This window comes from Microtus ochrogaster, unplaced genomic scaffold (genome assembly GCF_000317375.1).
Source record: "Microtus ochrogaster isolate Prairie Vole_2 unplaced genomic scaffold, MicOch1.0 UNK1, whole genome shotgun sequence".
Taxonomy (NCBI): domain Eukaryota; kingdom Metazoa; phylum Chordata; class Mammalia; order Rodentia; family Cricetidae; genus Microtus; species Microtus ochrogaster.
Window position 1 is genome coordinate 10,347,937 of NW_004949099.1, and position 27,197 is coordinate 10,375,133.

Genomic DNA, 27,197 nt, shown 5'->3' on the forward strand with positions numbered 1-27,197 from the left:
ACTATATGTAGGCTGAGAAAAGTATCCATCCAAAGAGAATGGGTTCCAAAAAGCCAGTACAAGCAGTAGGGATAAATCCTGGTGCCATTGCCAGTGACCCCTCAGTCTGCCTCAGCATTTCAACTGTCAACCACATTCAGAGGGACTAGTTTGGACCTATGCTGGTTCCTTCTCTGTCCAACCAGAGTTGGTGAGCTTCCATTAGTTCAGGTAAGCTGTTTTAGTGCGTGTACCCATCAAGGTCTAAACTTCTTTGCTCAGATTCTCACTTCTTCCACTCTTGCACTGGATTTTGAGAGCTCAGCCCAGTGCTCTGCTGTGGCTCTCTGTCTCTGCTTCCAACAGATGAGTAATGAAGGTTCTATGGTGACATTTAAGATAGTCACTAATCTGACTACAGGGCAAGGTGAGATTGCGCACCTTCTGCACTATTGCTTAGGGTCTTAGCTGGGGTCATCCTTGAGGATTTCTGGGAATTTCTCTAGTGCCAGGCTTCTTGACAGCCCCATATGTTTCCCTCAATCAAAATATCTCTTTCCTTTGCTCTCCACCTCTGCCGTTCCTCTCTCTTGGCTATCCCGTTCCCTCAAGTTCTCTCTCTCCCCTTCCCCCCTCCTCCTCTCCTTCTACCCTTCATTCTCCTCTACCTCCATGCTCCCAATTTCCTCCAGAGATCTTTTCTATTTTCCCTTCTTAGGGGAATCTGTATGTTTCTCTTAGAGTTCTCTTTGTTACTTAGCTTCTCTGGGCTCATTATCCTTTGCTTTAGAGCTAGTATCCACTTATGAGTGAGTACACACCATGCTCATCTTTTTGGGTCTGGGTTACCTCACTCAGGATGTTTTTTTTTTCTAGTTCCATCCATTTGTATGTAAATTTCAAGATGTCATTGTTTCTTACCACCGAGTGGTCCACTGTGTAATGTGAAAATGTAAACATTTTCTTTATCCATTCCTTGGTTGAGGGGCATCTAGGTTGTTTCTATGTTCTGGCTATTACAAATAATGCTGCTATGAACATAGTTGAACAAATGGCCTTGTAGTATGATTGAACATCCTTAGAGTATATGCCCAAGAGTGGTATTGCTTGAGGTAGGTTAATTCCCAATTTTCTGAGAAACCACCATATTGATTTCCAGAGTGATTGTCCAAGTTCTCATTCCCACCAGCAATGGAGGAGTGTTCCCCTTACTCTGCATCCTCTCCAGCATAAGCTGTCCATCCTGAATGTGCCCAATCTCAGCTGTCTAGTTTTAAAAATTTATTATTTTAGGTGTATGATTATTTTGCCTGCCTATAAGTGCGTGAACCATGTGCATGCTTGGTGCCTGAGGGCCAAGAAGAGGGAGTTGTATTCCCTGAAATTGGAGTTACAGATGGTTGTGAGCCATCACATGGCTGCTGAGAACCAAATCTGGGTTTTCTGAAAGAGCAGCCAGTGTTCTTAACTGCCTTACCATTTCTTCACCCCTATTACTCAAATTCTTTACTGTTTCCTAAGCAGCAGTAGATTTTTTATTGTCATTTTTATTTGTTTTATTTTACTTTTGTTTTGTGTGTGTGTGCGTGTGCACGCACACACATGAGCACACATGCATGTTTAAATCTCATTCTGTTCTAGATTTTAAGAGAATAATTGTTTCCTTCTTCATTGTGGTTACTGAAGCATTTACTTAGCATTAAAGTAGTTCTGTCTTTGAATGGCTGTATGTCTTGTATGTCGTATTCTTCTCTCAGATCTGGCTGCTTTTCCTTTTATGAATAGGCCTATGGTGTTATAATTATGAGTTAAAGTTTATTGTTTCTTACTAATGCTGTTTGCCTAGAATTTGGTTGCCTAGCACCTGAGTTGTAGAAATCATACAGGAATCTGAATCATATTTCTTCAACCTTGCTAGAAAGAGATGTGACATTATTTATTTAATTATCCAGTTTCTCTGAATTTAGCTGTCTTTAACAAAAAATTGATCTATTAGCAATTATGTATTAAATGAGATGATGTGTAAAGGGCCCAGACTAGTATCCACCTTCCTTCTTTTCCCACTATATGTATGCACTGATACATGAGCATCTGACCAGCATCATCAGCTCATGTATTCTAGCTTGGTTTTTACCTGATTTCTGTTCATAATACTTTTCTCATCCAGTGTTCTTTGATATAACACGCTATAAAATAGAGAAGCTACTGTCTTTGCTGCTTTTCCTGTTGCTGGGATAAAATGAATCAGGTATGGTGGTACATGACTTTAATCCCAGAACTTGGGAGACAGAGAGGTAGAGGCTGGTGGATCTCTGTGAGTTCAGGGCCAGCCTAGTCTACATAGTGAGTTCAAGGCTATGTAGTGAGACCCCTCAAAGAGAGAGAGAGAGAAAAAAAAAGATAAAAAACGCAACTCAGGCAGCACAAAGGAGAATGGGTTTATTCTGACAGCTGTTGATGGATAGAGTCTCCTGTGGAAACACATAGCAGCAGAGACAGGAATTGTCTGGTTACATCACATTGATATTCAGGAAGCAGAGAGTAAACAGAAAATAGGGTCAGGATATAAAGCTTCAAGGCACTCTCCAACTCCCCCTATCAAGGGTATGCCTCCTAAAGGTTCTTACAACTTTTGCTAGCAATGCTATCTACTGGAGACCAAGCATTCAAATATGTGGGCCTCTAGGGGCATTTTAAATGGGCATTGTAGACTAACTGGTGGGTGGTCCCAATAACAGCTCTTTCTCAAAGTAAAAAAAAGACAGGAAGAGAGAAAGGAAGGAATAAATAAAGAAGGAGAAAAAGAGAGACAGGAACAAGATGAAAAAATGGGCTTTAATGGTACTGGCAATGTTTGGATTCCAAGGTTCTCAGTAATCCTTTTGTCTGTGTCATCATTTTCATTAACAAATTGAAATGGGATAAGAAAAAAAGCGAAGAATTGAACTCACAGCCAAACTTTGTGATCTGAAGAAATGTCTAACACATGTCTAAGCCACTTGACTTTGCACTGAACTAAAATTTGGTGGGCTTCTTAGTCAGGCTGTCATTTATTTAAATTCCTGTCATTGTTTTTCACTTTAGAAACATGGAGATGTAAATTTTACATGCGTCATATTTTCTACTGTACATTTGTGAATTAAAATGAGCTGAATTAGTAATTCACTTATTCTTAAATTGAAATAAGGATATCTTTCATTTCCAGGGATCAGAAATAAAAGTGTGGAAGGTGATAAATGGGAAATTCTATCTTTGAGTAAATAAGTTCTGGTGCCTATTCTCTCTACATTGGACTTAGTTCCTTGGATGGATTTCCCAGGTAAGTTTTTGTTGTTTTTTTGTTTTTAAATTTATTTATTTGTTTTACATCATGGTCACAGTTTCCCCTCCATCCTCTCCTCCCAGCCCCTACCCAGCCCCCTTCTGTTCCCACTGCACAGTCCACTCCTTCATTTTTGTTTAGGAAAGGGCAGGTCTCCCATGAGCATCAATAAAGCATGGCATATTCAGTTTCAGTAGGACCAAGCACCTTCCCATGTGTCAAGACTGAGCAAGGTAACCCAGTATCGGGTGTGGGGTCCCAGGTTAGTTTGTAAATCACACTTATTGTATGGAACATTTGTATATAGATTTGTCATCATTCAGAGCTACAGTTTCATCTGGAGAAATGCATTATACTATACTTTAGGTGTAGTTTGTTTGTTTTTTTTTTTCCAAGACAACTGAATGACTTAGCCGTTAAGAGCATTGGCTGTTCTTGCAGAGTACCTGATCTGGACTTGATTCCCAGTGTTCACTTGGATGCTTATAACTATCTGCAACTCTAGTTCCTGCGATCTGATGTCCTCTTGTGGCCTCTGTGGGTGCCAGTTGTATATACATGCAGATACTCAGATAAAATAACTTGTCAAGACACCTGGACTGGATGGCTTCTCTTCACTTGGTCCCTTCTGTTCCTCAGCTTCCAGCTCTTTCCCACTGATGTTTCCTCCTCCCAGGTTCCCATCATGTTACAGCCTAGTCCTCTCCTCTTCTACCCTCTGCTTATCCACTTTTCCTTGTGCAGGGCAGTTTGCTGAAAGTTTGGGGCTATTTAAGTATTCTGTGTGCTTTATTTTTACCTCCAACATCTCTGTAGGGCCTTCTTTCTGAATATGTGGGGTTTCCCATCGGAGGAATTCTAGTGTATAGGAAACTTTAAAAGTAAATATATGTATGTGTGTATATGTATTTGAAATGTCTGTCTTTAGGAATTTGACCCAGAACATAATTTGAACCCTATGATGCTTAGACTATTTTGAATTAATGAAACTGAGAGTTAAAAATAATAAGTCTATAGTTCTTTTTAGTCCCCTTTCTTTCAAACATTTTCCTGGCATGACAATGGTCAATCATCATCAGCCACATATGAGATCAACTTATGATGTGGGATTCCCCTCTGTATGCTGTGAATATGTTTTATTTCCATTGGTAAATAAAAAAGCTGCTTTTAGACAATGGCTTGACAGAGTAAAGCCAGGCTAAAAAATATATATTATAGAGAGAGTAGGCAGAGTCAGGAAGAATCCATAAAGCTGCCACAGGACATAGACACCTCTGTTGGAGCTTGTTGAAACTTTGCCGGTAGGCCATGACCTCGTGGTAATATACAAATTAATGAAGATGGGTTAGTTTAAGATATAAGAGCTAGATAGCAATATGATTAAGCTATCTGCCAAACAGTATTGCAAATAATATAGTTTCTGAGTGATTATTTTGGGTTTGAACAGCTGGGAACGAACAAACATCCTCCCCCAACAAACTTATCCATCATTCTTCACTTGGATACCCCAGAACCTTTCACCCCAATATTCCATGCTTTGTGATTATCAGTGTTTTGATGAAAAAAAGCCAATAGATTCTTATCACAGTGGTCTCCCTGAAGACAGGTGTTTGAATAGGTGCACAGCTGTCTCCTTGGGGATAGTTTAGGATAGGTCATGGAACAAGACAATTTAATTAGAAAATGACTAATACAGATTTAAGTCTTTATCAATCAGGATTGTCCATTTTAAGCTATAATAAAGTCACAAGTCTCAGTTGCTTTAACAACTACTTCCTATTCACTGTGTGTAGCCATCTGGGTTGTGGAGGGGGAGGAAGGGCCTCTTCATTGTGGTCCCTTGGTGATCTGATCTAGGCTGACAGTACAGCTTGTCCCTGTTCCAGAGGCAAAGAGAGATCTGAATGATATTTCTCCAAACATTAAAACTTCAATCCCAATATATTTACACCTGTCATCCATTGACCAAAGCTTTAAACCCTAACAAACCCAAAGGTTATCTGCTCTCCACACTCCCATGGAGTCACAGGTCCCCTGAAAGGCAAGAGAGTCCCTTTGGTTTAAGTTGAAATAAACCTCAGTGTTAGCACTGGGGAGGCAGCTTAGTGAGTAAAAACTCTCACTGAGCAAGGATGAGAACTTGTGTTCAAATTCCCATCACCTATATGAAAAGCCATCTATGCTTGTAACCCCAGTGATTTACAGGGGCAGAGAGAAGGGGATTGCCAGGGCTTGTTGGCCACCAGTCTAGCTCCAGGTTCGATGAGAAGCCCTCTCCAGGGAATAAAGTGCAGAGTGACAGGGCCAAACAGTTTACATCCTCCGGCCTCTGTGCACACATAGGCACTACATCCACCTACAACACAGACTCACATGTGCAGAAGCGCATGCTCAGTATTTGCTGATGTTTATGTTATGGAAGAAAAGAACACTGACCGCAGTGTAATGGGTTCTAAGGTATCTGTTGGGAAGGAATAAAATGGAGTGGTGCTGCCGTTCTTACTTCACTCATCCGTTTCACTCATCATATATATGTGTAGAATGTTACAGCAAACCGTTTACCTCTTTATATATCCCACACTTTGTCTACAGTGCCTTAAGCATGACCCATGAGTTCATGCTTCAACTGTATTAAAGTGCATTGAATTATAGTTTAGCAACTACATTGATCCTTTGTTTAATCACCACTAGAAACGGAAAATATAAAGTTATAACATTTCAAAATTAAATGCTAGCATTTATTAGCATATGGGAATTTCTTTTTGATTTAAATTCATTTGCAAACCATTGTCAGGAACTCCCAAAATCATGGGGCAAAGACTGTCTTGAACACCTGAATGTTTCAAACAACTAGAATAATACACATCTCTAGAATTAATGACTAATAAGTTTTGAAACTACCTTACTGTCAAACACGTATAAATATAAGGCAGATTTTAAAATTACCTTTTCCCAAATTCCTCTATTGGAATAAGAGATGGGCTCCTGTGTAGAGCATTTGAGTTGGGAATCCACTCTACCACTCTATGCTTCTGTTACCTTGAAAGAGTTCTTTCTGCTCTCCTAGTTTCCCTCCACGTCCCTCATCTGTGAGCTGGAGATAATGGCAATGCCTGTCCTACTGGGTTAGTAAAACACTTTAGATTAGGCCTTACAAGACAGAGTTCAGAGTAGTGCGAGCACACGGGGAAGGCCTGATGAACTTTGGCTCCTGCTTCTGTGGCTGTTTCTATTTCTGTCTTGGTTCCACAGCATGAATGCAAATGTCTATAGATACCCATTAATTAAGACAGCAGTAATGAGCCTCAGAAATAAGACACATGAACTCAAACTGTAAATTCATCTTTCCTAACACATTTGATTGTTATTTTGAAGTTTGGTTTGTGGAGAGTCTTTCTCTCTCTCTCTCTCTCTCTCTCTCTCTCTCTCTCTCTCTCTCTCTCTCTCTCTCTCCCCGTGTGTGTGTGTGTGTGTGTGTGTGTGTTTATGTGCATAGTGATCACTGTGAGACCAGTGAGAAAGATTGGTGAAACCCAAGAGGGTCTCACTCTTTCACTTTGGAGAGCCCAGGAAAGAAGATTTTTCTCAAAGACGCACCCTAGCCTCGAGTCTTCTTTATAATGCTCAGAAAAGGCAAAGGCATTCTCAGAAACTTTGAAGTTTTCAAGACAAGAAAAGTGTGAGAACCATCTATCTCTGCTCTAAAAATAACGTAGAAGACTTGGGGTGGTGACCTTTGACCGTGGATCACACTAGTTTTGCCTTTTGCTTTATCGCAAGCACTTGGCACATAGTAGGTGTGGTGTCAGTGACTCATAAAGCAACTGAATGAGTATTTCAGACACTTATCGCCGGCGCAGCCTAGAAAAGAAAAGTAGGTCATCTCCCATGCGCCTCTGAAGTTTAAGTACAATCATAGTATATTTCCAGGGAAGCCGGGGTTCACACCAGAGTACTCGAAATGCTAGTGAACTTCTGCGTGTTTCCCCTTTCCATCTCAGCACGCTATTGAAAGGAAGCAAAAATACTTTGACAACGAACCCTGAGCATATTTCTAAATCATAACTCAGCCTTTGGTGCCAACAATGATATATTTCTACTTATTAAACATGTTAAATAACTCCAAAGATTTTATTTGGCTTAGGAACACAAACATCAGTTATATTCCAGATAAATTGTATTCCAAGATGTAGCTGACAAAACAACTAACAGAAAAAAAAAATAGAAGCAGGATAAGCCTAGCAATGTATTTGGTTAACTTGCTGGCAAAAAGAACATTCAGAGGTAAGACCTGGTTTATGTCTCGCTTTTCCGTTTACTGTTTCAAGTCTTAACAGTCATTAACACTATCAATATTTTGCATGATGCTTCCTTCTTTTACGTTTTTCGTTCCCTTCTCAGTCTCCTGGCATGAGAATGGTCTAAGACAAAAACCTCCACCGCAGACCATCAGGTAACAGTGTGTTAAAGTGCTGCTTGAGTCGTGGGAGAGTTCAGGGCAGTTATTAAAATTTACCCCGTCTATAATAGAGGGTAATGTCACTTTAAGACATGGGAGACTTTAGAGAGGAGGGGTGTATTGAAACAGACTCCCGCTCCTCACAGGAGGGACAGCAGCCCTGCTCTTGCATTTCGCTGCCTAACTCTGTCCTGAATGTGCCCGGAGTGGGGATGGTCTGTCAGTGGCTATAAACTGCTTCTCATCAGGAAACTACATTAGCTCACCATCACTTCAAAGGTCTCGTCAGACAGAGGTGACGCCAGGAGAAGATTCAAAGGTGAAAATGACAAGGTTTCCACCCCTCAAACCCTGGCTCCTTCTCTGACAATACAGCGAACGAACCCAACGTCCTCTTAGCTGTGGAACTAGGATCGGAAGAGGAAAGCCTTTTTTTTCTCTCTCTCTCTTTAATTCTTGATAAAGAACTGCTGGGAAGTGCTGTCTTTGCATATCGCAGAATTGTGGCACAGATGGATTTTAAAAAGTGTTAGCTCTTTCCAATGAACACTAGGAGAGTGCCCTGCTCTTGGCTGGATTTTCCAGGTAAGAAAGCCTCTGCGAAGATTGAAGATTCAGAAAGCAGATTTGAAACATAGTCAGAGAAGTATGTAAGGCTAGATGCATTATTTGGGGGAAAACACTTACTGCCACTGAGCGGAGCAGAGCTCTCTCGGAGAGTGAGTGAGCTAGCAGGAACAGAGATATTGAGGAGCCTGGGAAGTAATGCTGAGAATTAAAGAAAGTTAACAGGGGGAAAAGAAAGGAAAAGGGAAGTGCCGCGATTGTCAAATCCGAGCATCTTCCTGCATGCTGAGGTCTATGTGGGTTAAAAATGAGCAAGGGACGGCAAAGCTCCGAAGGACTGTTAAGTTCTGATGATCGCTGGGTTTTTCCTGAGTTAAATTTCCAGTACATTTTAACAGCGATTGACAACACAGCAAATGCATGCCGGGTCACCTCTGTTTTGTCTTCCTGTAATTTTCAGGCTATTCTGAAAGACTCTAAAAATGCATTCATTTGGGGATGCACAGAAGGAGGGATGCTATTTATCTGGGCTGATGAGAATGAATCTATGCTATCCTGCTAGTCCAGCAAAGCATGCTGTATACAAAAGTAAACACTGGGCCACCAAACTGGAAACTAATTAGAAAGTGAGAGGTCCATCTGAGTCACTGCCTGGGGCATTGATGGCTCCATGGGGTTGAAAAGAATGCTTCCCCACTTTGCACTTAATTACAAACCTCACATTTATCTATTGTTATCTTTAAAGCCCTTCTCAAACACTCTGCCTCTCTGAAACCTGTGAATTACCAAGAATTATGCACATACATGTATTTAATGTTTATTTTTGCTGAACATCACTGGTTTAGAGAGAGTATCAATTTCCACAGATAATGAAGGCATCCTGGGAGGTCACAGCAGGGTTTCAATATATAGCGGAATTTCTTGAAGGGTGTCATTTGAAAGAGGAAATCACAGCTTTGCCTGCATAGCCCTCTTTGAGCTCTCTAAGAGAAAGGCATGTTGCTAACTGAATTCTTGTATAGGAGATGCCTCCTATCACAGGCTGACTAAGGAAGATGCTTCAAGTTTGATTAATTTGGCAATATGAGATGCAGCATAAGGTGTTGTTTGGGAAATTGGACAATATGTAGCGCCGTTGAGCTTCTGTAGCTCCTGAGACGCTCATCGGTGCAGATAAGACTCTCAAAGTTTCGGCGCCTGAGAAAAGGTATATGCTCACCCATAAATACACACACCACCTGTATATGCATATTCATCAGTGCTCCAGCAAATGCCACAATGGGATCTTAGGAGGCAAAACAATACTGTAAATTATGGGCTTGCTGTAGGATAGATGCATAGACCTTGCATCCGAAACTCATTCTGGCTAAAAACACGGCTCCTTCTGATTCCAAGTCCAGTCAGAAAGCTGAGTTCTATCGGGAGATTACAACATGCCTCTGAGAAATGATTGCTTAGTTTAGAGGACAGCATTGCGATTAAAAATTCATGACTGTAGAATTAAAGGGGAAAAAAAAGAGCCCACTCTTTTTCTTCCAGGCTTATGTCAGACTTGCAATGAAGTTAGAATGAGCAAGTCTGCAGCTTCCGAATGTCTGGGGAAAGTAGTTTGCAGCTCTTTGTGTAAAACTGGGTGTTTTCATGGGCATGCAATGTTTTCATCTGCCTGATTGATAGTCAAAAACTTTAATTTTGCATTTTGGGCAATCATTGGCCTTTTGCTTTCCAGATGTTAAGGGACATATTTATGAGCTTCTGGAAAGGGTCTTCAATCCAATCCCTGGCATGACCTCTGCTGGAACGCTCCTTCTAGGCTGCCAAGGAGCCAAAGAACATTACGTCTGATATCTCCCTTCCCTCCTGAGTGGGACGTACTCCACTGGGGGCTGCAAGTCAGGGGTAACCTGTTCTCATCTCATGTCCTCTCTAGAGAATGGCAATGGTGTCTGCGATGTCCTGGGTCCTGTACTTGTGGATAAGTGCTTGCGCCATGCTGCTCTGCCATGGATCCCTTCAGCACACCTTCCAGCAGCATCACCTGCACAGACCAGGTAGTGTGTGTGTGTGTGTGTGGGGGGGGGTTTCTGGGAGGGGGCTTGCTCCAGAGCAGGCTCCTCCAGGTTCATCGTGGTCTCTTCAACAGATGGTGGAATGCAAGTGACAGAAATTGCTATAGTGTGGGCAGTTTGCCTTTGAATTCTAAGACATGTTGTAGGCTGGATGCTCTGGGGGATGGAGAGTACGCCAAAAATGTCTTGGAGGTATTTCTGTTTATTTTTTAAGGAAAGGTGGGTTTCTTTAAAGGAGTCGACCCCCTCTCCCGCACCCCCATTAGCGTCTTCCACACACCTTGTTAGCAAAATATTCTACAAAGGGTGGAGTAACTTTGAAGACTGGGGGATTTAGAGAGAAGGCATGTATTTCTTGGGTTGAGTTTATACCTAGTCTAGATGCTGTCATTTCTGTCTGGGGCAAAGGACTCCAGGGATGTGTTAATGACCAGACTAACTTTAGAAGTTGTCAATGAAGAAGAAAATGAAACAGTGACTTACTATGCTGTGTCTGGTTTAATTTGTATCCGGTCTTCTCTCCTTTCATTTCTTCTCTTTTGGTTCCTCCAGTATGATCGGCGCCCCCATCCCTTTTTTTCCTCCCTCTGTTGGTAGTTTCAGGAACAAGTTCGCTCTGCCGTGTGTTTTGAAAATTTCCTTTATTGATTTCCCTTTTCTTTTAGTTCCGGGTGCAGTTTGCTTTCTTTGGCTTCTAACTCTTCTCTCTCTCAGCTCTTCAATCCTGATTTTCCTTTCTTTGCTGCTCCAGCTTTCTCATACAAAATCGCCCCCAGTTCAATTGTCTTTACAGTCCCTAATTGGTTCTCAGAAAGGTGTCCTTCGGTCCTCGTCACCACCACCCTTACCCCTCACCCCTGTAGCTGTGTTTAGCCTTTGTGTCCTTTCGGCCACACCCCCTATCTTCACGGTCCTTGGGAGCCCCTTGGAATGGTCAAGTTCACCGTGAGGGGACCAGTTGCTGTCCCAAGTTCCGTCTCCTCATTTCTGGAGCTCAGCCGCCCTCCCTCCCGGACCTGCTTGTATACTTCCCTGGCCTCCTGCCATTCACAGGCTTCTCAGTGCAGCAGGTCCTAGTCCGGAGTCGGCAACGCTGTCTTTCCTGGCTCAGCAGCAGCCTTGACTGTGATCCTGCACTCTTATTTTGGCCTTCTCCAGTCTCTCTCCCGGTGCCTTTTGCTGTCTCCCGGGTTCAGCTTCCAGGCTAGGGCAGACTAGATACAGCCGGGAGGATGCATGCCAGCGCACGCCTGCTGGGTCTGCAGCCCTCAGCTGCAGAGGAGGGCTGGGGGCGGAGGAGGCCAGCTGTCCCGGGTCCCAGCCGCCTTCCTTCCATAAGCCAGGTCAGCGAGGGAGCGAGGGGGCGCTGGTGCCCCTGCGGGTGGGCATGGAAACCACTCTGCTGGCTGCTGCCGCTGGTGCTTCTTGCCTGTGTTTACTGTGTCCTGTATACAGACCCTGGCACAGGAAGTGCCAGGTTCCTGCCAGAAGCCTCAGTGCCAACATGGAGGAAGCACAATCGTGGATTTGGGGATCCCTGAGCTACCACCAACCACTTAATCGCCAATCTGTTCTGGCAAGAAAAGTCCTCTGCTTGTTACATAGTCATATAAATAAGCTGGGAAATGCAGTTTCTCTGTAATGCTCAACAATGAGAATAAAAAACCATCCATCCCGAAAGTGTCAGAGAATGTGTTCAGGGTTAATTCATACTGTTAATTTAACCACTGTGTAAGTGGATATAGTTTACCCCTTTCGTCCAGAAAGTGGGAGTTTGGAGGTACTGGGTGTTAGTCTGAAGCCACCCAAAGAATAGTTGCCGATGGAGGTTATGGCCATGTGATTTTACCACAAGAGGGGGAAATGTCCCCTAGTACACAAATTGTCTATGCCAGGTACCTTTAGGAGCATTGGCTATAATCTATGAAAACTTTAAGGTCAGATCAGTGCACCCACCCCTTTAAACTGTAATCCAGTTCTTGGAGGTGGTTGAAGCAGGTGGTCGGTGGTGGGGGACAGGGACTCGTTAGTGGTGGGGCAAGTCTCTGTCACTTAACTTTCCTGACATGAACTTGGATAAGTGACTTTCCAAATCTGAACGAATTTCCCCATCAGGGGATGGGGGAGGGAATGGGAGGGAATGACTTCCTAGGAAGTGGCGAGTGCTGGGTATATTGTGAACTTCCTATAAATATCAAGTACAGTCGCGTTCTGTTTAAGGGACCCACCTACAAGTCAAGGGTGTTGAGTGAGTCAAATTTTCCTGTTTGCACTGCTAACAGATCCATTGGTCAGGACTAAGTTTGTTGCCTTTGTTGTTTTCTAACCCAAGTGATACATGGATAGGACCTGCCGGTGATTGCCACCTCTCTTACTTTATGCTGTGTGTGCAGTCATTAAACAAAAAGAAGCTCCTATAATTTATAGTGAACTCTTTTGTAGAGCATGTCTATTTGCTTCTGGAAACTGGGACTATTATGTGTATCAACTGTGTATCATCGTAGGTCTTATTAAAATACCATATTTTAAAACTTGATTCTGACTGAAATTCAACTCACTGCTGGTGTTCTTCCTCATCTACCACGGAGCTTGCTCACTATCAGTCAATCCATGTTGAAACTATACCTTAAATATCTTCGGGAACTTTGTTCCCAGCAACTCGGCCCCATGGGCTCACTCTCTGAGCCCTATCCCAGTCTTATTGTAGAAAAGGAGGAACTATAAATGCTTCTTCCAAATGCAGAGGGATTAAAATACTGTTGATTTGGAAGTCCGATGGGTCTGTGTAATGTGCCTGTTTAACTTTCTTAGGATCGCTGCAATAGCTGCAGAGATTAAAGCAATAGATCTTGGTCATAGCAGTTTTCCAAATTATTTCAGTCACTCTTTAATTTTTTTTTGTTTTGATTTTAAGAGCGAAAATGTGCTTCTTTTTTTTTCTCCCTCTCAGATAAGTGTTGTGGCATTTTTCCTTTGTGGGTCTTAAATCTTCAGGGACACTAATGAAATGTGTGTGAACACAAAACAAACAAACAAAAAACCCAGGGCCAGTTATCTGTGACAATCTGCCCCTCAATGCGCAAATAAATAAATAAACGGTTGGATAAATGAGCAAAAAAGGGATGGCATAATTTCATTCTCTCCAATCAGTGAAAATAGGTGACATGATGAGAAAAAATGAGGCAGCAGCGGACCCCAGCCTTGCTACATTTGCCTAAGCTTGAAAAATCACCTCCTTCACAAGGCAGAGCAGAGCAGCGTACTTGGCGTGCATGCCAAGCATGTGGGAATGTGCAAAATGAATGACAAACCTTTCACTAGGCGTGTGTGTGTGTGTATGTACGTATGTGTGTATGTGTGTATGTATGTATGTGAGAGGGGGCTCTACAGTCACCCTCACCTGCTTAGGAATGGCATCCACTCCCCCTCAGGCCAGTCCCTCACAGGCAGCTTCCCCATCCCCTCCACAGCAAGATTGATGGTGTTCCGATTGCAAGCAGGCAATTTCAGTCTCTCAAGAAATAATCCACTACACTGACAGATGAGCGGAATTTGACAGCCGCTCCCCTTGTTGAGGTTGTGCCTCACCTGGATGGCACCAGCCAGCCAAGGCCCGTTAGGGGAAGTGGTTAGAGATTTGGGCCAATTTCTGCTGTCATAACATGAAATTGGGATAGTGTTTTTGTAAAACCATGCGTTTGTGATCTGCCTCCTCAATGGAGTGAATTTGTGCACGAACAGAATGAGAATATGTTAACTAGAAAATGGACTGATTTTAATGTATTCGCCCGCAGCCCCTAAGTACTTCCTATTTTTCATATTTATAGTATAAAGATTGCACCATTTATTTTCACTTACTCACTAGTTAAGGAAGATTAAAACAGTCAATCAAATGAAACTGAAATTTAAAATTACATAAGTGAATAAAATGTGCTGTAGATTAACAGATTCATAATTTCAGTAATTGAAATATTGGAATAATTTTTATTTGGGGAATGATGTACGAAGTTACTATGACAACTTGGAAAATATTTGTACCCCTTCCTAATATGAAGCCTTTGGAAGGACAGTTAATTTAAAAACAAAACAAAAACCCAGACTCCACAATGAAAACTCAGATGTAGCATCTCTTTGGTTTCCAGTAATTAAGACAGCCTAAGTTCTTCACACTCAACAGTGTGTATGCTGGAGAAAAAGGAAAAATGGTCTGCCAAATGTAGCCTTCCAGTTTCAGATTATGTTTACCCCTGATACAGATATATGAATTATGATGACAATTTTGATGCTTCCTTTATTTGGAATATGTGGGTGGAAGTGGGCGTGTGTGTGGGTGTGGGTGTCTTTGAAACAATAAAATAAGAGTCTTCTCAAAATTCTTTAGAAAGAAAAAAGGTCCCTGGGATTCTTTAGTAAAATAAAATTATGTATCCGTGGATCACATGAGACACAAGTTATTAGTAAACAATGAATCATTTGTTCTTCAGTCAATGTGATTTCATTGACGTTGGAATGATATATAAAAGCTTGCTCTGCAGAGAACATCTGTGTAATTCATGCTTGACAAGATTTAAGGCTGTATTAAGCAGACTGTGTATCTTAGGAGTTCATTTATGACTCATTTATGACTTTATTATATAGTGAACATCAACATCCATTTTAACATGAAGATTTGGGGTAAATCATTAAAAATTGTATGAACCTTACATTTTTTTTTTTTTTTTTTTTACTCTACCGTTCCAAACTACATTTTAGAAAACTGCCTGGTGCATATGTTTCAGATGCCAAGGTGCTTTTCCAAAAAGGATTGTGTTGTGGGTTTAGAGTGTAAAAACTCATGGGTACAACTGTGGCCGCACATTTTCCTTTCGGGAATGCCTTCCAGCTCGAAGCTGCTAAGTATAGTGGATTGGCGTTAGGATTGGAGCAGACAGGCAGTTATTTGGTGTAAGTTGGTGCTAGTGATAATGCATTGATCATCTGATGGATGATGTTGACCTCCTCCAAGAGGCAGAGCATGGCTATGGACATCAGATAAAACCCCCAAATACCAGGGAGGAGTAGAGATATAAGTACGTATTTCTTGCTACTGCCCTGAACTTGGAGTAGAACGGTGAAAATACCCTGGTTTGAGCATGAGACTATGCAGTTAATAGTTAAGGATAATAGATGTTACGCTACACTGCAAACTAAAGTATTTAGGAGTAGCATGAACGAGCATTAGTTACCAATCATTAATTTCTTAAGCTTCATTGCGGATGATGATCTGAACTTTCAGCTTGGAACATGGCAGACCATTTTAATTTGAGTACTCCGAAGCTGGTGAACCACGTTCCCACAGCATTATATCTCTTAAAATGTGGTATCTCTTGAAATGTGAAGTGTGTGAATTTGACACATGCTTCCACTTCTAGATGCTTGCCTCCATGAAAAATTCTGGACATGTGTGAAAAGATTTATGTTGAGGTATAGTTATTGCAGCAATGGTTATCATGGCGACAACAGAGTTTCAACTCCATCGAAATGGGATTGATAAAATAAATTATGGCACACATCTACCCACTGGGATTCAGTGTGGGCCATTACAAAGGATGAGTTAGGTTTATGTGTGCTCATGTGGGAAAATCCCTAAGATATTGATGAATGAAGAAAACAAGGAGTAAAATGCTATTTTAAAACAATTCAGAGAAAAGGAAAAAATATCAAAATATCAAAAGAGTATGTATAAACATCGTGCAGTACTAGTGAAATCTGAAGAAAATTCTTAAATGATTTAAGAGAGTTTAATTTTTTAATTGTATATATTAATATTAGTTATGAATACTAGTGGATTTCGTTCGCTATACATTTCCATGTCTGTATATAAGGATTTTGTTTATATCCAACACCCTATTCTGATCTATTGCCCATGAATTTTCCTTTATCTTTATCTTATCAATTGATTCCCCTTCTACATTCATGTCTTTTTTTTTTTTTTAAGACTTAGGTTTTTCCAGTTGTGTGTATTGTGTATCTATGGGTGGGTATGTGCATGTAAGTGTCAGTGCCTGAGGAAGCCAGAGGTGTTGAATGCCCTGGAGCTGGAGTTACAGGTGTTTGTGAGCTGCTCATTGTGGGTGCTGGGAAACAAACTCTGCTGCTCTTGCAAGAGCAGTGCATTCACTTAACTACAGAGCATTCTTTGAAGACCTATTAGGACTTTATTTTTTCTATGGATGTGTGAACTAATGAGTTTAATAAGGATGGTTACAGGAATGGGGATGGTATTTACCTGAGCATGGACAACTTACCAGTGACTATAACACTGAAGAAAGTGTTTCTCTTTCCTCTAGAAGCTTGTAACTGACTATAGATTTTCAGGAAGGGATAAGGCCTCCTGTATCCCTCACAATCTTTTTCATAATGTTAATAGGTCTGATTTTATGTAGACTTTGTGCAGGTAACCACAGTTGCCAAGAGCTTAAGAGTGCCAATCATGGCTTTTCGTTTATTGTTTTGCCTGTATGTTTAATTAGTTTTGGATGAGCATGTATGGCTTTTGTTTTTTTTAACAAAAGTGTTGTCAATTTAGCTATAGAGTTTTAAGGATTTGATTCAGAACTCTGTGAGTTCGAGGCCAACCTGGTCTACAGAGCTAGTTCCAGGACAGGCTCAGAAAACTATAGAGAAATCCTGTCTTGAAAAACAAAACAAAACAAAAATAGAAATAAAATAAATGATATTTCTAAATAAACAAAAATGAAAGAATATGGGTAAGAAATTAGAATGAGACCTCTTTCCTAAAGCCTTCTAATAGTAGAAAATGTAAACTAGTATTACCCAAATTATACTTCATAAAGATCTTTATTGGGAAAGTGGATTTGAATGGTGGGCAAACAATTGCTACGTGATAGATTTTCCTCTAGGAGACATATAGTGTAAGTGATGAAAATTCTGGAAACAGTTGCAGATAAAAAACAATTATTTTTTACAAACATTGTTTTTTTATTTGGCCTGCATCAACAGTGTATACTCACATCACATGCATTGAGAGATGTGGGAGAAGAGAATTTTAAAATTATATTCATCTCTTATATCTCAGTATGACTGAGGTTCTTGACATGTATTAGATGCTCAGAAGATAAATTATTCTCTTATAATTTGCTAAATTTTTCAGCAAAAAAATTGATGAAGATTTTGGTAGAATTGCAACATCTTTGTTAGTTGTTATGATTTGTGTGTGTGTGTGTGTGTGTGTGTGTGTGTGTGTGTGTGTGTTTGGGTGTGTAGGCAAAAGGATTTACATTGTATGTGTGATTAGAATATGGATACTATTCAAATGGATATTAATACAAATAGCAAATAATTAGTATAATATACATGTTTATAGGTATGTATGTCTTTATGTAGATATTTAACTATTTGATATTTGACAACCACTTTACTAAGCAAAATAATCTGAAGAACTACTGCTTTAAAATGTTCTTATAGGAATTATACTAATAAATATAGTCACATGTTAAATGCCTGAGATTTTCATTTTCAACACTAGGCTTCCTTTTTCCCCTTTCAATTTGAAAAAGTCTCATAGGGATGAGCTTGGGGGACCAAAGAAAAAACTCCCCTTAACAGGCAGAGAAAGGCCTTTCACTGTGTCAATTTTTTCATTTTGAGAGAGAAAAAAAATCACCTCAGCTTTGTAGCAAAGAGAACAGCAGACAGGCAATTTCCCCCTTCTTTGGGGTAAAGAAAGGATGAATTATTTTGTTAACAAGTTGTATAAACTAATTGAATCCCCCAAAGATAATGTCCTTAAAGCACACAGGGAACTCTCTTAGCCCACTCTTTCTTTCTGCTTCTTGACATTATGTAATATCAGACTCCAGAATGAAAGCAGAAATGGTGTTATCATGAAGTTTTCCTCTCAGAAACCTGGATTAAATACCGAGGGGTATGTCTGTTGATTAAAGACTTCCTTCATGTAGGAAAGACATCAAACCAAGTCTTACTCTGGGTCCTAAAGGACAGAAGACCCTCTTGTATGGTCACTGTTCTCCTGACATCACCAATGTTTACCTTTACTGCATCCTGGCATTCTCTTTGAGGATGCTTCCTGCCACTCAATCCTAAATCAAAGCCATCTGAATATACATATCCAGAGGTAATAGCATGTTTCTCAATTCTGCAGATACACACTTTTCAGAATTCCAGCTCCTAGATTCCAAAGCACCTAACAGCTGAGATAACGAAAGAATAGACACACATCTTGAGGAATAAACTTGTTCTGAGCTGCCTCTGAGCCCAGCCCAGAGTGAGATTACCTGACATTTGAACGTGATCCTCGATCTTAATGTTTATTTGTACTTTCCTTATCTTGTAACTATCAGGTGGGCACAACAAATCTTGACTAAAAGTGACATCCTTCCGGCAGACTGTCAGGCAAAATTATTTCCAGTTTTAATGGTCTTGATTCTTAATGAATTTATCAAACATATTAGAGCAAGGTGAGGCAAGGAAGGCAAGGTCAACAGTTACTAAGGGGGCATTGTAGGCACATCTGTCTTGTCTTGGTTTAAAATTGTGAGCACACTTGAGACATGTCCTGAGTTTTGCCCAACAAGCACTCGAATCTGTGTTTTTTACATGTACTGGAATTGTTATTACAGGGGATCCAGTCAGCTGAGAGTTTTTTATATAATGAGGCCATTGTTCTAATCAGAGGTCTCATTTGAATCTCAGCTCAAAAAAAATTCCATTAATTTTCTTTTAAATTAAGGCTTGGGAGAAATGGTAATCGGTAAATGTAATAAAATGGAGAGAAGCATCTAGAAGTACTGTGATGCCCACATAAAATTCTTAATTTAATATTTTATTAAAGTTCTCAGCATCTAGTTTGCAACCCACTAGTACATTATAAATATATCTTGGAAGCTAATATTATTTCTTTTTCGCTGTTGTTCTTTAAACATGTGCATTTATTTCATGCAAGAATAAAGGTAACTTATTAGAAAGCCACCTGTATCATCATTCTTCTGGAAACGACACATAGCTGAGGTTCCTGGGCATTCCTAATTTAGTGTCCTCCTAGGAAACCTGGCTTTCAGCTCTCAGAAAACAAGACTGAGTTCCTGCGTGCAGATAATGCTAATTCACCCCGTTTGAGAAAAGACAATTTGTTATCAGTGCGTCGTGAGAGTTGTTTCAGTTGTTAGTGATTTTCAATTGCTGTGGTCTTGCCTTTTAATTATAAATCGCTGTTGGTTCAGTTTTCTCATTATCAATGAGTTTGCTGTGGGCTGTTTGGTTAACCCTACAGTATGAATGATGCATATTTGCTTCTTTTGCACTTTAAATTGCTGAAGAAGACTAGCCATTAAGCCACTCCTGAGTTCTGGTTGAGATATGGTTGATCTGAGGTTTGGCTGGTAGAATGCTTGCCTGGCTTAGATGAAGCCCTGGGTTTGTTTCTCAGTATCCCATAAACCAGGTGTGGTGGCATATACCGGTAACCTTAGCACTCGGGAGATAGAGGCAAAGGGTTAGATGCTCTAGATCATCCTAAATTACTTAGCAAGACTGAGGACAGCCCAAATTACATCAGGGCACAGAGACAGGAGTGTGTGTGGTAATTTAGATTTTAATTGCTGAATCTTGTGTATCTCATCACTCTATGTGCATGTGTTACATATATAGTGACTATGTAGACACTAACTGTGGACCTCTACAATGTGTTCTCATGATACTTTTGTGTTCATAGAACTAGAGCATTGATTTATAAGAACCTATTCATAGGTTCATCTTATCTCAAAAAATAATAGAAAAGAAAAAGAAAAAAGACACAGCACACACACACAAGCAAAACAAACAACCAACGAAACTGAAAACAGTGTTTCATAGAGGCTTCTTTCTAAGAATTTATCCCCTAGAACTCTTTCCATTATAAAGTTGAAATAGGTGGGCATTGAATATTTCTCTTCATCACTGAGCTATGGTTATAGAAGTTTGAAGATCGCTTTTGTCAAGACAATTGTGTGACTAGAGATTAGTGTTCATAGGAGTTTAAATTAGAAATAGTAGCTGACACAATGAAAACTCAATCAATCAATCAATCCTCTTTTATGAGACAAAATGATAAAGGGCAGAGAAATGCAGTGTTTGGAAGGTTCCTAGATACAGTTACACCAGATGGAAATGGTTTGGTTGGTCCTTGTATCTCTTCTTCTTCCAAGAATGCAAAAATGTCACATCCTGGAAAGGTATCTGGAATTGAGGTCACTGGGTGAACATTTGTAGGGCAGCATTTTTGACAGCAGCTCCCAAAAGTATTGAGAAGACAGAGTAAATTCATGGCTTGTGGGTTGCCAACCTCAAACCTTTTATCAGGCCTACAAGATCAATAAGTGATCACTTTCTATGCTTTCGTCCTTGTTGTTTCCTGAATTGGTGCAGGGAAAGTAGTATAGTTGTTTTACTTAGGGCTGAGCTTTAATAATCACTTATCTTCAGCACTCAATATTCCTTCTCTATGCTTCCATGTTGCATATATTCTACTATCTCCTCCAGTTATATCTTAGTTGGGATTTCAGTACAGCAGATCTCTATATGGTGTCTTTTTCATAACCCTCCACTTTAGTTAACCCTCTCTTCTGTCCCCATTCCTCACCTCCACTTCATTTTAAACTTTTCTATCTCTAAAATTTTTATCTATTTTCATTTTACCTAGACTCTAATCATACTCTTTAAAAACATTCCCTCTCAATTTCATTTTTAACATAGAGGACATTTAATACATAATATTTCTCAAATATTTATTGGTTGTTTCCTGGATGCAATGAATTATATTTTTCCTGTTATAATAGAGATGACTTATTTTTTAATAATGCCCACTTAACATTCTGGGAGAGAGAAAATGCTGGTCATGCTGGAAACTGTGTTTACACACAACAAGGTCAACTGAGTCCTTGCTAATGAATAAATGAGAGATTTAGCCTAAATATTAGTCCTCACAACCCTGTGACAGAGAACATAATTTTGGTTTATGAAGGAATCTAAAATAATTAGTTCATTGATTTGATCAAGTTCCTATATCTTGGGACATGGCTTGGGATGACAAACTGAAGATTATTTCCAGTGTCTGAGTGGCACCTCCATTTACTGTGCATAAAGTTCAATGTGACATGATCCTTTCTTTATCCCATTTTACCTGCAACACAATCCTACGTGTCAGTTAATGTTGCCCTCATTATTCCACATAGCAAAATGTGGGAAATTATCCTAAATGTGAGGAGAAAACTTGGTTTACGCAAGGTCCCTTAGTCAAGTCATGCTTCCATTATAGCCATATACCGCTAGGAATACCAGCAAGGTCATCTCAACCCACTGAAATTAGAAAACAAATTCCCATGCAAGAGCCATTGTTTTATTTTAGCTAAATACCATGCTTGTTGGGAACTTTTCTTAGTCTCTATCAGGCAATATTTTGTGGCTAGGGAATGCATTTGTCTTTATTTTTGCTGGACAAATTGGGGCACATGCATTCTGCTCGTTCTTTGCTGGATGAACAGCAACTCATCTGCAAATACTTTTTCCACGTCTATTGTTTGCCGGTGGACTCTGGAGACCCTTCTGTACCACACACAGGGAAGCAGCAGCAAGAGGAGAACTGGCCTTAAATGGAGGTTTTTTCCCTAATACTAGAAATGAAATTGTAAATCATTCACACTGGGAAAGAATTCTCTCAAACTGCAGTCTAACTTTTCTGATACCATTTTTTTTTTGTTGGCATTTATCATGTTGAGACTTTATAAATTATGTAGAGTATTGTAAAGTGGGCTGACCTTTCTGGAAAGTGATTTGATCATTTGCAGCAGTGTCTTTTTGCAAGATTATTGAATTTTATGTCTTTCAAATAAAACATGCAAGACCCACAGCCTAGTAACATGATAGGTAGAAATTGGTTGCAGAATCAGACAAGAAATCTTCCTTCTCAATCCCTGTCATCATCTAATAGATAACTCCCTCTGTTCTAAAAGTTTCCCCATGACCAGCAATGGTACACTCTTGACAGGCAGCCAGCTCCTTCTTCCTATGAAAACACCATTGCAGGCATCATTAATCAATCACAGAAAGTTTTTACATTGAACCTAGACTCTATTTGAGAATCACTGAGTAACTAAATAGGACAACAATGATTAAAAACAAAACAGAACAACAACAAAAACAGCCTCAGCAACTGCTTCCAGAACAGTCAACACCTAGCTGCTACTACATACCACGTGTTGCCTCATAGACTTGCCTATTTAGCTACCAAGAGGAAACAAATTGGCTCTTTCTAGTTTAGATTGTTCTTTTATGTTTATCACCTGCCCCTTCAATGTGAGCCATATTATTCACTTAAAATTAATTATTTGGAAACTGGAGAGATGGACCAAGAGTAAAGACTATTTTCTGGATTCTATTCCCAGAGTCCACAGGGAGACTCACAACCATCTCTAACTCCCATTCCCAGGGATTAATGCCCTCTTTTGGCCTTTGTACATACTACATGCACATACATGGCACACAGACATACAGGTAGGCAAAATGCCTAGACACATCAACTAAAATTTTAAAAAATAAATTAAAAATAATGATTTAAATAATCAAAAATGTTGATTCACATTCAGTACTTAGAATCGATCCCGGAATAAGTTAAGTACCTAGGAGTGAAGTGTCATCTTGCATCTTTGGGAATTAGCTGCTTTTATTTTGTGTGTCTTGAATTCACCCTGTTAAAAATTTTTGGTGCAAGGAGTTGGGTAGAATAGAACACCATGGCGTACTAAACAAACCAGAAGTTCACATCACGCTTCTATTATTATTATTGTTGTTATTATTATTATCATACTTATTGGCTCTAAGTACAGATAAGTGAGAGTAATTCTTCCTGTTTCATCCACCAAATGGGAAACCCTTATTTATAAAATCCTAGCTTTTAGACTTGGGTAGGAAAAAGTGAAATTGTGTGTTGTTATCTTCTCTAAAATAGGAGCTCAGCATGAGATACCCTGTTATCCTATTAGATAACTCTTTGAATGTCAGAAAAAAGGGGAGGTAGATGGAATACTTAATGTTGGCATCAATACACTTAATGTTTTATAATGTAATGAAGATGCACATGTAAATTTTGTAACTTGGCCTTAATTAATTCCAGTCATATCTGAGACGCCTGAGAATAAAATTCATGTATTTAGCACAACAAATAAGAGAAGTTTAATGGTTAATCTCTTCTCTACAATACTCAATAGTTAGCCATGAGTTCTAAGTCAGTATGAACAGGACAGTATTTCTAGTGCTGTAGATGTAACTACTCGTGAAAGTGCTCTAGTCAAGTTTAGTAGTACCTGTGCAATGCCACCTGAGGGAAGTTTAGTTAATTGATAATCCTTCAGAGGTACCCTGAAAGTTAATACTGCTGTTACTCTCCGAAGATAGCCCAACTCTTTTATAATTGCACTAAAACAGATACTAGTCACATGAAATCTTATATCATATATCCATGCTTCCTCGTGTGGCTTGCCTTTTCATTAACTTTAATTATCTCAGAGGCACTGGGGATTAAGCACAAAGATTTGCCAATGCTAAGCCTGTACTCTATCTCTGAGCCCCTTTCTTTGGATCGAGCCGTTCTTAGGAAAATCTATCGCCTATTTATCACACAGCCCAACTACTGAAGGAAGATACTCATAAATATGCCGATAAACACAGCACTATCTAAATGTCCATGGGATTCATCCCAGACCGCCATTTGTGTTATGAAGTTATACTTTCATATGTGCTCTTTATTTTCTAGTCTGAGTATAACATGTTACCTTTGTATATTAAGAATTGCCCAAGATGAGCCTGGGGAGATGGCTCAATTGATAAAACACTTGTCATAAAAGCATGATGTGGACTAGAGTCAGGATGCTTTTGTGAGCATCTATTCTCTCCGTACTGTGAGGGCAGAGACAGGTAGGTCTGCAGAGCTCACTGGTCAGACGGTTGGTGAGCATTTGGTTCATGGAGAGACCTTGTCTTGAAAGATAAGGTGGAAATAACAGAATAGACTTTTGACAGTGACCTCTGGCTTCCACATATACATATCCACAATAAAACCGTACCCAAACACACACATGCACATATACAAATTAGCATGTATTTACACTACACACAAGAATTCTTTGGGTGTGGTTATCGTTCCACTGATAACGTGTTCGTCTAATATATACAAACCCCTGAATATCCCATTATAAATGGGACATGGCAAATGCATGTCGGTTTCCCTAAATTTTAGGAGATGGACTCTAGACAACCACCAATTCAAGGCTATCCTTGCCTACATAGTAAGTTTGAGGACAACATAGGCTATGTGAAGCTGTTATAGAATATTATTTTAAGGTGTGTTGCATTGGTTTATGCTCTGGAACATTTGTTTAACAATGTAAAGATGTGCCGCCTTTGTTCATGCTGCATTCGTTTAACTCCCTGAAGCTGTGATTCTTTGCCTGTCCAAAATACCTGATGGTCTAATAAAGAGTTGAATGATCAACAGTGAGGCGGGAGAAAGGATAGGTGGGGCTGTCAGAGAAAAAATAAAGGGAAAAATCTGGGAGCAGGAAGAAGGAGTAAGAGAGAAGGAGGAGGACTTCAGGGGCCAGTCACCCAGCTACATAGCCAGCCATGGAGTAAGAGTGTAAGTAAGATACACAGAAGAAAAGGAAAAACCCAGAGACAAAAGGTAGACTGGTTACCTTAAATTAAGAAAAACTGACTAGAAATAAGCCAATCTAAACCTGGGTGGTTTTAAGTAAGAATAGGTCTCTGTGTGTGATTTACTTGGGTGGTGGGCTGCCCAAAAAAGATAAGAGTCAAACGAGTAAAAAATCAAACAAGAACATAAAACCCTGTTTCAAAATATCTAAATGCCAAAGTTGTATGATATCTAAAATTTTCAGCCTTGGCAGAGAGAACGAATATTAAAAGAAGTATCAGTGGTCTGTTTCTCATGTTCGAAGAGCCTAGGGAATTTGAGCTATCATGAGAGACTATCCCAAATAGGCAAAATCATGGATTAAAGATATTTTAAGATGATGATAAATTTGCAATTGTTGTCTCAGAGTCTCTTAATAACTGTATCCAACAGTCATCAGATTTGTACTGAAGGGGTCAAAAGCATTATCAAGCCTTCCTGAGTTCTTCCTGGAGCTTTATTATCTCCCTTTTACTGTCCTCATTAACATACTTAGCGAATGCTGTTAAGTATTTCTGGCAAGCGGAGCATCTGAGTAATTTTATAGTAGTGTAAAGGATTTATTAATTATAATCTTTTCATGAGTCTATTTATTTTCAATTGTGACATTAATAGGTTGCCAAAACAAACTAGAGTTAATTGTATTTAATTAAATTGTTGAACACAAGTAAGGGTAGTTTATTATTGTTGTAAGTAGAAAGGCTTATTGATGTAGTTGTTTGTGTGAATAAGGCCTAGTGGGAAGTTCTTTCTGCTGGCTATCATGCCATTCATCAAGGACAAACAATTATAGATGCTAATTCAATGATGTCATCATGATAGAAACTTTGGAAATGGAAGCTTCCTGTATTAATTGTAACATTGAATTTTGTGTTAGGTATTTAAAGTATGTAAGTGGGGTTGCATCAATGCAGAATTTCCTGCCTTCCTACTATGGCCCCTGGGGAGCAACCATACCTCCTCTCCTTCCTTTATTGACTTGAATTGATGTGAAGAAATGACTAAGGTCTGGGCAAAGTTCTTCCCTGCTTCAAATACAACAAGAAGAGGTAGAGTGAGTAGTGTTCTAGGGCAATAAAATACTTCCTGGTGACGATCACGTGACGATCGCAGCATTCTCTTCAGTGTTTTGGTCAGGATGAAGGATGGACATTAAAGGGACACATCAGATCATCAGATTGGAGGAAGGGTGCTGCCTTGCTGTGGACCAGTGCATTCAAATGCTTTGAGGGCACAGAGGCAGAGGGAAGCAGGCTTTGGCAGGAAGAGTGACTTAGCATTCCTCTCCCTTTGCTAAGCCTAAAATTTGCATGGATACCAAATGCGAAATTTTGCTCATCATTTGCTGTGTGGCTGGTGTAGCGTCAAGCATCCCAAATCATTTTATTAGCCTGCATATTTACCCCTGTGAGGCATTTCCTCTCTTCTTTGTACAAATAAGGGGCATAAGGCTCACATAAGGAGATACGTTTCTTTGCCCAAAGTGCAGACTGGTAAGTAGAAAGGCAGAATTTGAGGCAGGCCATCTGGAAGCAGATGCCATGCTTGCTGCAGTGACAGTGTGGGAATTGTGCCCCTGCCAGCGTGCTTAGTTTTAGTTGAGGTGGGAAGCGTTAAAGATGGAAACAAATGTATGTGGGGCCGGGAAAGGTGATATCAGAGTATCTAGGCTTCCCAGGGTCACCAGTTTAAGTTACTTCCCTGATACGTGACTGTCTGCTGAGGCTGACTTTAAGTGGTCCCCTCTAGTCTGGGTCCTGAGTGGCAGAGAAGAGCTGGAGAGGGTCGGACAGCAATGAGGCCGCTGTGCGGAATGATGACAAATCAATTTTGTTCACAACTTTCTGGCTGGACCTGGTTGTATGGCTCAACTCAATAGCAGTTTCTTCCATTTGTATATATCCCTGCTTAAATGGCTTAGTTTGTCTTAATACTTCAGTGAGGCTTAAGGAACTAAAGAAGGCAAAAGGGATAATCTAGTTTGTGAATCTATATCAAACTAAAAACGCCACAGAGACCCTTGGACAGGTAAGTGACTGAGTGTCATGGTCCACC

At 40.1% G+C, this 27,197-nt stretch overlaps 1 protein-coding gene and 1 long non-coding RNA gene across 5 annotated transcripts in view; one reads left to right on the plus strand and one right to left on the minus strand.

Annotated features, from left to right (window-relative positions):
• LOC106144298 overlaps positions 1-11,851 on the minus strand; it is a 129,548-nt gene extending 117,697 nt beyond the window's left edge. For both annotated transcript variants that reach the window (XR_003378485.1, XR_001229360.2), the window contains exon 1: positions 10,880-11,851. This is a non-coding gene — a long non-coding RNA (uncharacterized LOC106144298). The remainder of the gene's footprint in view (positions 1-10,879) is intronic.
• Positions 7,918-27,197, plus strand: part of Fam19a1 (family with sequence similarity 19 member A1, C-C motif chemokine like) — a 535,663-nt gene continuing 516,383 nt past the window's right edge. For 2 of the 3 annotated variants that reach the window (XM_026788273.1, XM_005364920.3), the window contains exons 1-2: positions 7,918-8,345; positions 10,258-10,378. In XM_026788273.1, the coding sequence (XP_026644074.1) occupies positions 10,261-10,378 (118 nt within the window). In that variant the 5' untranslated portion in view covers positions 7,918-8,345; positions 10,258-10,260. Of the gene's footprint in view, positions 8,346-9,819; positions 10,379-27,197 lie in introns of those variants that run through there. The other variant, XM_026788274.1, reaches the window with a different exon arrangement.